This window comes from Glycine soja, chromosome 17, assembly GCF_004193775.1.
Source record: "Glycine soja cultivar W05 chromosome 17, ASM419377v2, whole genome shotgun sequence".
Taxonomy (NCBI): domain Eukaryota; kingdom Viridiplantae; phylum Streptophyta; class Magnoliopsida; order Fabales; family Fabaceae; genus Glycine; species Glycine soja.
This window is the reverse complement of record NC_041018.1, coordinates 35,000,627-35,015,911: the sequence shown is the minus strand read 5'-3', so window position 1 is coordinate 35,015,911 and position 15,285 is coordinate 35,000,627. Positions and strand designations below refer to the sequence as shown.

General features: G+C 28.2%; 1 protein-coding gene and 1 pseudogene across 1 annotated transcript; one reads left to right on the top strand and one right to left on the bottom strand.

The window, feature by feature from the left end:
- Window positions 1-4,770: 4,770 nt before the first annotated feature.
- Window positions 4,771-6,375, top strand: LOC114391890 (ethylene-responsive transcription factor SHINE 2-like). The gene is made up of 2 exons (XM_028352889.1): window positions 4,771-5,015; window positions 5,633-6,375. The coding sequence occupies exons 1-2, from the start codon at window positions 4,936-4,938 to the stop codon at window positions 6,150-6,152; spliced, it is 600 nt and encodes a 199-aa protein (XP_028208690.1). The 5' UTR covers window positions 4,771-4,935; the 3' UTR covers window positions 6,153-6,375.
- Window positions 6,376-8,602: 2,227 nt separating this feature from the next.
- On the bottom strand, window positions 8,603-12,427 carry LOC114391697 (annotated as a pseudogene).
- Between the last annotated feature and the right edge of the window lie 2,858 nt (window positions 12,428-15,285).

Here is a 15,285-nt window from a genome sequence, read left to right as displayed (position 1 = left end):
ATACTATTAGAACTACAAGAGACAAGATACCATAAGAGACCAGATATAGCATTGTCATATCGTATTGGTACAACAAACAATGAATTACAACATCATAGGATAACTTACTAGATCTGAAAAAATATTTTTGCTTTTCCTTTATTATCTTAGTTTGTCGAATTTATCTCAATTAATATATAGTAGTAGAATAATTTTTAGCTGGCTTAATTCCACTTTGGTTCCTTAGGTATAATCATACAGATTTGATCCCTCGTTTCAAATAGGTGAATTAGATCTTTCAAGAATCTTTATTGTATGTTTGGTCTTTTTGTTAGTCTTTAATTAAATATTTAATAAATTTTGCAAATGTAGTATTGGATGATGATGTGTTGATAATATGACAATTGAAGTGTTCCTTGACATAATGATTGAATTAATTACACTTTTGATTTCTTGTATATCAAAATCACGAGAGACTAAAATTATAATTAAATCACTGTTAAGTAACAACTAAATATATTAAATTAGTATGACATTATTTCAGCTTAATAGAGGTCACTAATTCAAATCTTGAAGATGTAATTATATAAATTAAATACTAAAATGAAGAATTTTTCATTTATAATGATTTTATCCGACAAGAACATTATTATTTCCAATAAATAATACTCAGCAGTCTAGACACAAACATTTATCAAAAAATATATTAACTATCATATGATTATTTGGTATCACACTAACAAAATATATGAAAGAATAACAGAAAACTAATGAAAGAACAAAATCGCATAATTGCGATACTAGAAGTACTCAATCTGTGCAATTAAAATGTAACTGATCAAAATTGTACCATTACAATATTTGAAGCACCTAATCAAACCTTTACAGTTTCGATTCATTATGATGAATCTAGTGGTTGAGTATCAAGAAATTGTCAACACATTAATTGCCTATGTTTTGCTTTGTTCTTTACCTTAAAAACAAAACAACACAAAAAGCCACCCGTTGAAAACTTAAAAGTCCACAATTTCGCTCCTCAATTGAAGTACCAAAAGCTCCAAAGATAGACACCTGTTGTTCTGTGGTTACACAAATAAAATAGTCAATGGATGATGTACCCCTCCTTGCCCTAGAAAAAGTCCAATGATCAAATCCTGTTCACAAGAAAGGAATGTTAATAAAACTTTTTTTATATTTTATTTTATTTATTGTAAAAATTCTATTTATATCCCCACTTAAAAAGAAAAAGATTCAAAATAAATTTGGTCCACTTTTCATATGTCATAGGGTCACGAGATGGTTCAACACGTAATTAAAGTCAACGTACTCTTGCCAACATCATTAAATTCACCCACAATAGCCGGCGGAAAAACGATCCATGCGGAAGTTAATCTTCCGTGCATGATTGAAACATTACTTAATTACTACTTTGTACATAAAATAAATAAATACGTATTTTATTTTATAGAATTTTGTAGTATAATCTGTATATGAGAAAATAGGCCATGCTTATTAATACTCATGTCCAAATTATCATTAGATGATATTATCATCTAATGATAATATATTATTATGTATAATAATTTTGTTAATCTTACAATAATCAACTTAATAATGAATAAAAATAAAACATAATATTTTGTTTTTAATTTTTATTTATCCAATATATATTATTATTACTTTGAGTATACTCCTCAAGCTATATATTTGATCCTTTCAAGATAAAGATATCAAACTTATATTTTTAATGAGTTTTACCAACGAAAAAAAACAATAATTCAACTTATATTACAATACACAATTATTTTTAATTATTAATAGTTTATAAAAAATATTAAAATTTCCTATAAAAAAATATTAAAATTTAATTTAGAAATAAAAATAAAATGATTGATTGAAAGAGATAAACATTTAAAAAAATTATTTATACAAATAAAGATAAAGAAAAGTAGTTCGAGATTATTGAGAAATAAAGTTTTTAGACTAGTTGTTAAATAAATAAAATTTAAAATTTAAATTAAGAAATATATTTTGAAGAAAATAAAAAATATAAAACGAAAACTAAGTCCTCGTTAAATTTTATTATGTTAAATGTGTCTAAATGAGTAATAATTATTCTTAAAAGAGAGTTATTCAACAACATCTTCTAATAAGACTCTTATTGAAGAGTAGTTCTTAAAACACTCTTATTTGTCTTGGGAGTTTTAATTAAACAGAGTAAGTGAGTTATTATAAATTTTATGATACTGTCTCTGATTCTCGTACATAAAAGACATTTTTTTAAATAAAAATTTAAATTTATAAATAGGATGAGATCTAAGGAGTGCTAATAAGATACTTTGTAACATATTATTCCTTTTAACACACTCATTATTATATAAAGTAATTACTTAAAATTTATTAAAAACTCTAAAATCATAAACCTTATTATTTAAGCCTTAATTAAATAAGAAAACAAGGTTATATACAAGCTAAAATACTTTTACATTACATTTGATCACAAAACACATGTTTGATAAATTTATCGACTTTTATATAATAATTATTTTAAAAATCATATCAATAATAATTTATAATTAAATAACAATATACATCTATTTTATATCATTTGACAGTTAAACTTATTAAATAATGAGTGAAGTTCATTAAATTTTATATTGTGAGTTTTAATAAAAATCTCTGCCCAGATTAAAGAGTATGCTAGAAAAAGTTTTATTGTTATCATTTTTTTATTACATACTATTTTTTTCTTTAAGAATGTATTTTCTAGAATTATTAGTTACCTTAGAATATTACCTTTCTATTGAGACCCGTGAATTAATCTGTTTACTCTTCTAGAATGTCCTCGACTATATTTTTTTGACGTCATGTCCTAGATTAATTTGATTATGAAGGATATATATTTAAAACTGTTAAACTAATATTCCTTCGATACTAAATATAAAACTTAATTACTTAATTTATGCAAATTAAAGAAGATAATTAATTTAATAGATAATAATAAATTTATGTATTGATCGTGCAAAACGTAGTTATCTAATCAAAATTTATAATATATGATAAATTTATTTATTTTTAAAATAATTATCTTAAAATAATTCAAAAATTAATTTATGATTTAAATGATTATTTTATACTATTAGTACTTAGACATTACACTTATATATGAGAGCTCAATTTGTAATTGCACGTGAATATATGGTATACGTTAAATTCATATAAGAAATATATTCAACTTTTTGTCATTTTTTTCCTTTAAAATATTCTGTTATAAAGCAAATATTTTTTTTATTTCAAAATAAATTAATACTACATCCACAAGCTGCCCAAAGAAAGAAATACTCTTACTGCCTAACAAAAAGATGAGAAACATTACAATATGATCATGCAATAAAATTTATATTGGTGGATGGAAGAGAAAATCTTACTTTTTTTCTTTCAATTTTGGAGCACAGCTAGTTTGCACTGTTACTTGTGTGGACAGAAAGGAGCCCTACCGGTGTAGCTCATTTATTTAAGTTGTTAGATGTAAGGGATTTATCCAAACATTGCAGGCGAAATTTTTAATGCATATCTACAAAGTTTCAAAAGGAATTCTTAGGTGGATAAGAAAAAAAACAATCAGAAATGACTTCATTTAATAATTAACTGCAAATAAATAATTTAGTAGATATCAGTGTCTTAAAATATTCGTCAGTAAAGATTTAAAATGAAAAAAGGACTAAATAGAAAATAATGCTAGTATTTTTTAATAAATGAATTTTTTATATTATTTAACAAATATTCTTTAAACGCATAATCTAGAATTATATTTTCAACTTCTAAACTTTTTTTTTTCTTTTTCAAAATGACATTGCAACTTGCAATTCATTTGATTGAATCAGGTTAGGCACTACGCGCTTTTTGCAAACCTTCTAGCTGGATCCTAGTTGACTGCTCTGAATCATCTGATTGATTGAACCCTAATAATTAGAATAGCGATACAGGGATGTTATTGGCGAGGATTCTGAAACTCAAGTTAATTTGGCCATGGATTAGACTAGTTAAATTAATTGGAGTAGAAGTCATACTTAGAATGTGAAGTTCCATTACCTTTATAGGTCTTCCCTTAAAAGTTTATTATAAAACAATTATTTTTCTTATAATACGATAATTATCTTCTCTTAGAATAGTCGATTATTCTTGAATTATCCTCCGGCCGGTGATTAGTTTTTTTCTTTTTAGAATTTGTGCTGCAGGTTGTTTCATCTTAAACCTATAAAATTAGACTACCTACCTGGGATGAAATGGGTATCTATTAACTCACTAATTAAGGTCGATTTAATAATGGTGAAGATTTTGAATAATAAATATTTTTTTATTCCTAAAAATTAAAGATATGTATATAGAATTTATAATAATTTATATATTTTATTTAACTAATTAAGTTAAATTGCATTATTTTAAATAAGTATAAACTCAAATTATTAATCAAACCTTAATGTGATTATTACACACACAAAAGAGGGTGTCTAGTAAATCATTATTTTTTTTAAAAGTATTAATATGTAGAAGCTATGAAAAAAAATATTTTTTTAAGCTTACGAAAGTTATTAATTACTAATATTTATTTTTGTAAATAACGTAAAACATTTAATAGAATATACTTGTAGCATCCTGCATTAATTAGCTGGACCATATTTGATATGGAATAGAATGCCTAATAATTTGTCTGGCGTCAATTCCCACCGACAATCTATATAAATCTCGCAAGGGCACTATCACAATCTGTCTAGTTATAACTCCCACAAATTGGCACGGTACTATCTTCTCAACCCCATATTAATTTCCTCCACATTTCATCTTACCTCGTACTTAGGTTCTCTTCATTCAGTCTTAATTTTCTCCACATTTCTCTACCAAATACCGTTTCATTTGCTCAAGCAGAAACACCCACCGCACAAAGCCATCATCAATATGGTACAAGCAAAGAAGTTCAGGGGAGTAAGACAGCGCCAATGGGGCTCATGGGTCTCAGAAATTCGTCACCCCTTGCTGTAATTACCTCATGAAACACCATAGTTTATAATATTACCTCATGTAGTTAGTTATGTTTCTATTTTCATAATCAATCTCACATACACAATTCATGTAGTAATAGCTAATTAGTTGTTAGTTTTGGCCTTGTTAGAAAAGGAATTGTTAGTTAATTAGTGTGTTTGGTTTCACGTCTCAGTCATAGTTTTTTGCGTCTAATAAAAAGCTAATAGTTAAAACTTCTATATCTCAAACATGATGTTTAAGAGGCACCTTTTGGTTTAAGATTCACATATACGATTAATGAACCATTTTCTTAATATAATTTGAGTCATGTTGATATTAGTTTAAAATATTTATCAATTTTATTGATGATTAATATATATAAGAGAATCTAACTAAATCTGATATTATATTTTTTTTTATTCATAATACTCAATCAAGACCTACTTAAAGAAAATCATAATGAGTTCTTTTTAACAAACAACTTGTTGGACCTTTGTTTAGATCATTCTCTTAATATGCATGATACATTAAAGCATTAATATAGGACCTATATAATATTTATAGTATCTATTGATCAATATCAGTTAATTGAATAAAGTTTATATTAACTGAGATTTTTTTTAATGGACAGGAAGAGAAGGGTGTGGCTAGGTACATTTGAGACAGCAGAGGCTGCAGCAAGGGCATATGACCAAGCAGCAATTTTGATGAGTGGTCAAAATGCCAAGACCAATTTCCCTACACAAATGAATCAGCCTCAAGGTGCTACTACTACTACTCCGTGTGTAGACCCTTTCTCATCTCCAAATGTTCTTTCTGAGCATCTGAGTAGGAAGCTCAAGAGATGCTGCAAAGACCCTTCTCCATCCCTCACATGTCTAAGGCTAGATGCTGACAATTCCCACATTGGAGTGTGGCAAAAGGGTGCAGGACCACATTCAGACTCTAACTGGATTGTAAGGGTTGAGATTGGAAAGAAATTACATGCAGAGGGTGAGTCATCAAGTGTATCATCATCAGCAGCAGGAGGGTCACCACCAAAACCTAGTGTTGGTCATGGTGATGGTTATGGTGACGAAGAGGATAGAATTGCCATGCAGATGATTGATGAGCTTCTTAATTGGAATCATCCCTGTGGTTCGAGTAATTAAACTTTCGGATTAAAATTAAATAGAAAGAAATAAAGCAAAAAAAGAAGCTTTGGTGTCATGGCTAATACTGAAATATATAGCATGCCCATTTTCTTCTATCTTTATCACATGCTTTTTTGGTTGGGATTGTGTAAAAGTGATGGTTATTGATACTCTTATACTACTGTATGATGTTATTACCATATGCACTATATATTGTAATCAAGTTAGTTAGAGCCTTAGAGGGATACTTTGAAATTATATATATATATATAGTATCAAACCAAAATACTACTATAAAAAATTATTCAATAATTTTTCTGTTTTAATATAAATCATGTTGTATGATGTTGATGGTTCCATATGCACTATATATTGTAATATATAATATATGTTGTCTATTTTTTTTTTTAATATAAAGAGGAAAATTAATTTGAGAAGAAAAAGGCTAATATATAGTAGAATTTAAAAGAATTATATTGATAAATAAAAAGAAATTTTGAGACTAAAATTTTAAAATTATTAATAATTTAAAAATTTTAAAACATAAAAAGTAAATACATGATGAAATTATGTGTCTTTAAGGAGAACAAAAAAGATTGGAGATCTATCTAAAAACGAAGACTATTTATTTATATATAGAGGTGGATAATTAAAAACTTTCTTTGTGAATCATAATAATTTTCTTAAGCTCTATAGAAAAATTATTGAATAATGCATTATATTTTGATTCGATCCTCTCTCTATATATAAAGATAATAATTAAAAAAATATAACAAAATCATTTCATAATATACTATGTGGAGTTAGATGTAATGTGACGAACACTGGCGGACCTACACTATGGTGAAGTATGCACTTATATCTCTTCATTTTTTAAAATTCATTAATAAATTTTCTTTTAAATTAAAAATTGTAAATAAAATTTTATATTTTTGTATTTTATTTCATATATATTTATATAGTTGAACCCATTAATTTTTATTTTTTATAATTTATCCTTACTGACTTAGGGTCTTGAGTCCGCCATTGAACTGACGGACCAAATATATACCATTTTATAGAATTTTTTTTTGTTTTATTTTTTATTATCATATTTGTTGAGAGAGAGAGGGGGGATTTGAATTCATGTTAGGAGATATGGTCACATTTGTTGTTCAATTGTGTTTGGAACAGAATTGTTTTCCAAGAACATATAATTGTAAGAAAAAAAAATATATTTAAATAGTAAAACAATTATGTGTTAAAACCAACGCCCTTTATTTTTACTTGTCAAACACGACAATTTAAACATTTTTTGGATTATAATATTAGGGCAATATTTTGGAGGAGATAATTATCTAAAATGGGTGCAACAATATATTCTTTAATATTCTTCTTTCAACATATTTTATTATTAATTAACATATATTAAAATTTAATTTATAAAACATCAGTAAAATTCGCATAGCGAAGAGCCTCCGGGTAATGGGGTACGAAAAAAAAAAATAAATAATAAAAAATGTGTTAAAAGTATAATTGTAAATGTGTTAAAAATATATACTAGAGACTAGAAAATGGATTGCTAATATTTTTGCTCTTAGATATATGTTAGAAACACATTCATTTAAACACATTTCTTTTTCTTGTTATTAGTTGAAATATATTAAATATTATAAAAATATTATGAGTTCTACATTCTATTTAATATATTTTTTCTAATATTATGATTTTTAATAAATTTTAACTAATAAAAAAATTTACATGCTAAAAAGGATATATTAAATAGTATATGTATTTCTGTCATTCCTATTTTTCTTATCTTGAATGTAATTCGATGAAAGATGTTTAGAAATCTGGCCACCCCATTTTGGAGGATCCATAGTCTCATTTGTTTGGCAAGGCTAGCCAATATACATAGCTTGCCATATCTCAAATATTCACATTAGTACTGTTTCATTCACAACCATGTCCAAATATTACAATATTTTAAATGACAAAAAAAAAGGATAAAACTAGTACACTTAAACTAACCGATTTATAAATGAAATTTTTTATAACTAAATTCGAGTACCAAAATATGCATCACAACAATTTTTTTTTTTTTAATAATATATGAAGATCATCACATGCCAATCAATTTTAACCGTTCTAAAAGTGTTTTTTTTTGGGGTAGTATACCGTGTTAAAGAGAGAATGGGACCCGGCAATTTCTTAGTATCAAAGTCATGTGGTCTACATTTACCATATGCAACCAGCTGCCACTAAGTCTACATTACCATAAACAAGAAATTGACACAATTATGGGGCAGTTATGATACAAGTCGTTGGTAATCAATAAATGCTTCCTGCATCATGGGGAAAATATATTGTCTTTTAATTGCATTTATTTATTTTCCTTTTTATTGAGGAAAAGGGAGGAGTATATGCAAGTCACCTCAATGACCATGTAAAAGTCTTGTTTCTCTCTGAACTGTTTTTTTTTTTTCTTTTCAAAAGTCAACTCTTACTAGTATTTCCCTCATTCCCTGATTCAGACACAAAAAAAAAAAAAAGCAGAAGTATTTATTGGAGAATTAATTTTAAACATTAATTAAGTTGGTGTCGAATGTAAGCTTTCTCCACTTTGTAAATAATAATAAATCCACTTCGTTTTTTTTAAATAAATGAATATGTAATCGTTTTAAAATTATAAATTAAAGAATATAAATTTTAAATTGAATGATAAAAGTCAATAATTTTATTGTTCAGTTTAATATTTGATATAAAACTATTAGTTTAAAAAATAATGAAATGCTCATTTTATTCAAATAGAGTATCGAAATTCTTATCTTTTAAAAAAATATCAATTATTAATAGATAGTTATTAAGATACCTCCATTGCGATTATTTTTTTTTATTTTGTTTCAAATATAGGAGAAAAAAAAACATTAGACCATGAAAGTTCATTAATCATATTTAATTACATTAATTTTAATCAAAAAATATTTTTTTAAACTTAAAACTTGATATTAATATTAAGAAATAATCATTAAAATTAGAACTTCAATTAAATTAAGAATATTTTAAAGATAATAATATTGAATAGGATAAAATTAGATATTTTTTTATATTTGATACCAAGAAATATATATATATATATATATATATATATATATATATATATATATATATATATATATATATATATATATATATATATATTCAAAACTAAAGAAAGTATAATTTTAACTTAAACTATATATACAGGGAAGATATTGTTAATTTACACTTATGGTATGATGTATTAATAATATATCTATTTTTTTATATTAATAGAATTATCTATTAGTTTGATGTGTCATTTTTCCGTTAAAATGTTTATAATATTAATAATAATTTTTTTATAATTAGATAAAGTTCTATCGATGTGGAAGCTAAATTACCAATAAATTATAATAACTATCCCCTATCCCTTTCATTTTTAATTATAAGATTTTTTTAACTAATTCATGTCCCTTATTAAAATTAATTAGTTTATTTAATCATATTAAATTTGTTAATTAATTATATTATCTTTTCATAATTATCCTTTTCTTATATCTTTATTCACTTAATTATTTTTTTATTAATATTTGAAAAAAATAATTAAGTAAAAATATATATAAAAAATAATTAGTACATCTAAAAATTAAAAAAAAACTTATAAAATTAGACAAATAAATTTTAGAAAAAGATTAGTATAATTAGATAAAGAAGAATTATATGACATTTGCTATAGAAATGCCTAGCGAGAGTTTTCAATTTTATACAAAAGGAATAGCAGCCGCAGACTAATCCAATTTAAGAAAATTGTATATTCATACTCATAAGTCATAACTCAATCCTAAAGATGTGGCTGATGTTTTTTTTGTTTCTGTTGGACCACATGGTACTAGTTATCTGTATTGATGAATTAATTTTCCACTATTAATTACTCCACAAAATGAATATCACATTAAAAAGTATATGTGACAACGAGAATCACAACAAAATAATTAACCAAAAAATTTTATTGAATTTTTTTTATTTATTCAGTAAAAAAATTATCGTTACGAACCAATAAATTATTAGTCTAAATATATAAATTCTTTTTGGGAACGCACAAATTAAGAAAAAACTTCTAATAAGTAGTAATGGCCATGGGACATTACATCTTGCATAAATTTTTTCCAGATTAAGCGAATCTCCTTATTAATTGTTGTTGAAAACATCATAACTTGCTTAGCATGGTGAGTCATGAAAATTTGTTGAACATCTTTTCTCTTGTCTGTAGAATCCAAACAATGAAAACCAAACTAATTAATATCATATATAGAAACTCCAAAGGTATGATTTAAATTATCAGAATGATTGTTTAGAAATTGAACGTACCCAGCGATTCTAACATCTTATCACATTCATCTAAAATGCAATGTCTTACATTTTTCAAAGAGAGGTCTTTATCCCTAGCCAATCCTAGTATTCTTCCAGGTGTACCAACAACAATATTGGGACATTCATTTTTAATTGATCCTTGTGAACTTTTAATTTTGATGCCATCATAAAAAAAAAAAAAACCAACCTTAAGATCAGTCAAGTAGGTTCTGAACCTCTCAAACTCATGACATATCTACATGAAAGACACTGTACAAATATTGTAAATCAAAAGCTAATCGAATAGCACATTCCATAATTTTTCATATGCTAAGCCCCAAAAATATACCTGGTATGCTAATTCCCTTGTATGACATAGCAAAGAGCATAATCTTGCCTTGCAACAGGGTCAATCTGCTACAAAGTTCAGAGAACAAAGACAATCATTTTTCCCATTCCAGATTTTTCTTGAGGTATGCACTCATGTTGCACTGGTGATGAACAAAAAAAAGAAGGTTGAATGTTAGGAAGCATAATACTATGCAACCATACTCCTAAGAAAAACATCATTAAAGAAAGCATTAAAGAAGATAAAAGGGAAACAATATTAATTTCATTCATTTTTTATTGATTGATTTCCTAAAAGAGGAGTATATCTACATAGAACTCATTGATGCTAGTCAATGAATACTATTTATCCATGTGTCAACATCTAATTATTTATAATGAAAATAATATACACATATCAACTATATCCAATATAATCTTTTACCCATTTAATTTTGAGAGCATATTTGAACCTCTTAAAGTCCATCCTAACATCACCCACAAGCCCACATTGGACCTTGTTCACAAGGTCCTAAGAATGCTTAATCAACACATGAATTAAATTATTGACTAAGGATGAACGATGATTAATAAATAAAGGATAAATATATTTTGCTAATAAAAGGCCATAGGCAGAGTCACTAGTTGGGCTGGTGTTGGGTCAAAAATTAACAAGCTCGTGGAGAGGGGTAAAGGTGGTTGGGAGATGGAAAAGTTTTGACGGGCCCAATGAGAGAGAATTAGGCCTCTGATTGTTAGAGTTTTGCAAAATGCATGTGGTGGCAGAGGTGCCTTTGGAGGTCCTGGGCAGGGTTATTCTTTCTACACCATTCAAATTTCTTCTACACCTAACATATTTTTAAAAATTTCAACTTTACCTTTTTTAACTTTTTCTTCTTTGTTCCTTCCTATTTTTTCTTTTCTTCGTATAGTCTATACGAATTGATAATCCATAAGGCCAATTCGTATGGGTCTATATGGATTGACAATCCGTATAGGCCCATACAGATTGCCCAATCCTCCATCCATACGGATTGTTAAAAATATGTTTTACAAAATAATTTAAAATTAATGATCCATGCAAGTCTTGAACCTGTGACTTTTGCGCACATGGCTTTGACCAACTAAGCTAATAGGTCAATCATGTTAAAAAATAATAAACATCGTTATATATAACGCTAAAATTTCTAATGTATATTTAATACACATATAAGTTTACATAATAAATTTTGTAATAATTAATTTTGATCTAATAATGTATTTTTTACACATAACCCTATACGGATTAGCAATTCGTAAGCCTATACGGATTGCCAATTCGTGTGGGGTTATATGTAAGGGTATCTTTGGTTTCTCCCTCTCATTGTTGGGTGTATTAGAAAAATGCTAGGTGTAGGAAGAAAATCCCTCATGGGCAAGGTGTACTGCTTTGTGCCGTAAGCCACACTCAGCGAGGTTGAGAAAAATGATGCTTGCATTTTTGGCACAATCAAAGGTTGTGTCACTAGTGGTTGTAGCTTTGTAGGTGTCGTCGCAACTTGTTCAAAGTACATCGAGATTGTTTTCTCTTCTAGTGGCTTCACTTTTACAAGTTGTTGGATTGTCACAGAAGCCATGGATGAGATCCTTGGAAGTATGCTTGTTATTGAATGTTGGGTCAAGGATGGTAGCGGTAGTGATTGATATAAGTTGTGAGTGAGGGTGCGAAATGTTGGAGAATGACAAAGGGTGTGTTGGGGTCTGATGAAGAAGCATGAGTTTGGAAATAGGGACTTAATTTTGGTGGAGGGAAAGGCTCTGTAAAGGTTGGCATTGGAAGTCGAATGAGAACCAGGGGTCTTTTGGAGGTGGCAACGGTGTCTGATGAAACTGGTGGATATCCCTAGTGTGCGGCTGCGAAATGCAGTGTTGAGGGTCCAGCGAAGGAGGTGAAACAAGTAATGCAGCAACGGCAAAGACTGATATAGTTGTTGTGGCCACTGGAACAATAGGTAAGGGTCTTGGGAAGGATAATGGAAATGTTGGTGGTTCTGGAAGGGGTTGGAGAATAAATATGCTTGAGGTTAGTGGTAGGGATTTGCCATGGGTGTTTGCGGTTGTTACAATGGTGGCATTAAGGGCTATTGTCCTAGCCATTGTTGAGGAAGAAAAGGGTTTCAGAAGAGTGACACATGAACGAGGAGCACCAGGATAGTTGTGTAGTGGCAGTGATAACAATAGTTGTCATGACCGTGGTTGTGACAATCACCAAGATCTGAGATGATCCTTGTCCATGGGAAGAGGCGGAGATCGAACATAGAAAACACCAATGCTAGGAAATAGAATACTAGGATACTATACTCCTAAGAAAAACATCATTAAAGACCGTACAAAAAGCAATAAAGAAAATAAAAAGGAAACAATATTAATGTCATTCATTTTTTATTGATTGATTTCCTAGAAAAGGAATACATTTATATAGATCTAATTGATGCTAATCAATGGATACTATTTATCCATGTGTCAACATCTAATTATTTATAATAAAAATAAAGCTTAATGCATACACACTGACGGTGTAAAATAGTTTTACACTGTAATCCAATCACAAATCACCCTTTTAATTACTTTATGATAATTATTTCAAAAGTCAACAAACTTACCATACATGTTGGGTTGTGATTGGATGAGTGTGTAAAAATTTTTACACAGTCAATGTATAATCATTTTTCTGATAAAAGTAATATACAAATATCAACTAAATCCAATATAATCTTTTAGCCATTTAATTTATAGAGCATATTTGAGCCTCATTGAAGAAACCAATCATAAGTAAAACAAAACCTTTTTGTGCCTTTATATTTGATTTGAAAGAGTTACTAAATCATAATAGTTCTCCAAAACAAGATTATGAAAAAAAGGAATTATCAATAATCAAAGTCAGTTATGAATCTAGTTTCTATGATTTCTTTTTATGCATGAGATATAGTGAAGAAGCAGGGCAAGAAGGGAAAGAAATAAATATAGACAAAAAGTAAAAAAAGTTTGCTAACAATATTGTGTGGGTGATCAAGACTTGCTCAAGGGTGATTGATGACGATCCTTCTCTTTAGGATGTAATTTCTTTTGAGCCAGATAAGGATCAATCAAACGTCTAGAATAAATTTTGCCCTGCACTTATTAACATGATGAATTACTGAAATTTGTATCATTTATTGTTTGTAAGATTGTGTTATTTTATAAATTTCATTAACAAATGCCCAATCCTTAAAGAATGTGTTTAAAATTGTCAAAGTATCCTTGTGCTTGTGTATTTGTATAAAGCATTTCAAAATTTTGTAAAATTAGAAATGCTTAATTATGTTTAGGACTTGGATTTTGCAAGCATGGAAATGACTATAGATATTATCATGGACACGGTGTCCCTGATAGGTTCTCTAAAATGTATATATGATACTTTTAATGATGATCAATTAATTTCACCTGGGTCACTAGAAAAATTAGAGTCTGAAATTGTTAAACCCTTGAAACTAAAAAAAGGGTGGTCCTATATCAATTACTTCCTTTCCAATGGCATACATGACAAGTATAAAAAGGTGTTGCAGGCAGATGGCTACCTGATTGAGAGCCAATGACATGGTAAGTTTTGCTATAGTTTTACCAAGCTTCTTGCATGGTTGAAAAGTAGTGTCGCAACCTACCCTTTGGCGGGAGGGCGAGGCGAAAAGCCAAAAGTGCATCTTCTCATGAAGAAAATGCGTGGAGTCGCCACCAACGTTTATTCGAGGAAAACGCTAGAAAAACCAAACAGAGACGAAGATATGTGAATTTTGAAAAATGAGGGTTTGAGAGTTGTTTACGCACGGGAAAGGTATTAGCACCCCACACATCCGTCACAAGGGATGACAGTCTTTACTCGAGTGTACAAAACATGACTTCAAAATTATGTATTTCCCCTTTTTATTATTATTATTTTTTTGGGGTCGACAAGGGTGTTGCCCTTGCTCCTACGTATCCTCAGGTGCGATGAGGAATTCAGACCTACATAGTTCTTTAAGTCTGAAAGTTTATGTGTTACATTGGTTTTATGTTTTTTGAAAGATTGATTTTAGTTATGAACAAAAGTCATTTAAGGCGTTGGACCTTGAAATGATGTTTTAAACTTTGAAAAAAAGTGAGGAGAGTCGTTAAGGCATTGGACCTTGAAATGACCTCAAGTGATGTTTGATGAAAAGCAGAGCGAATCGTTAAGGCGTTGGACCTTGAAACGATCCCAAGAGATATTTGATGAAATGAAGAAGTTTATGGATTGGTTTTATTTTGGTTTTTGTTTATTAACCTTCAATCCTTTTTTAAAGTTAACTTGCAGCACTAATGATCGGTTAAAACTTACTTCACAAAAGAAAATGGGATTTTTTATGCTAGAAGGAGATGAAGATGCAGAAAATAAAAGAGGACCCCTAAAGGTGCATAGATCGCATTCAAATCCTTAAAA

What these genes read in the sequence shown, in the direction of transcription:
- LOC114391890 (XM_028352889.1), top strand. Translation starts at nt 4,936, where the DNA reads ATGGTACAAGCAAAGAAGTTCAGGGGAGTAAGACAGCGCCAATGGGGC. An exon ending in GAAATTCGTCACCCCTTGCT is followed by an intron (nt 5,016 to 5,632) that starts GTAATTACCTCA and finishes TTTAATGGACAG; the next exon opens with GAAGAGAAGGGTGTGGCTAG.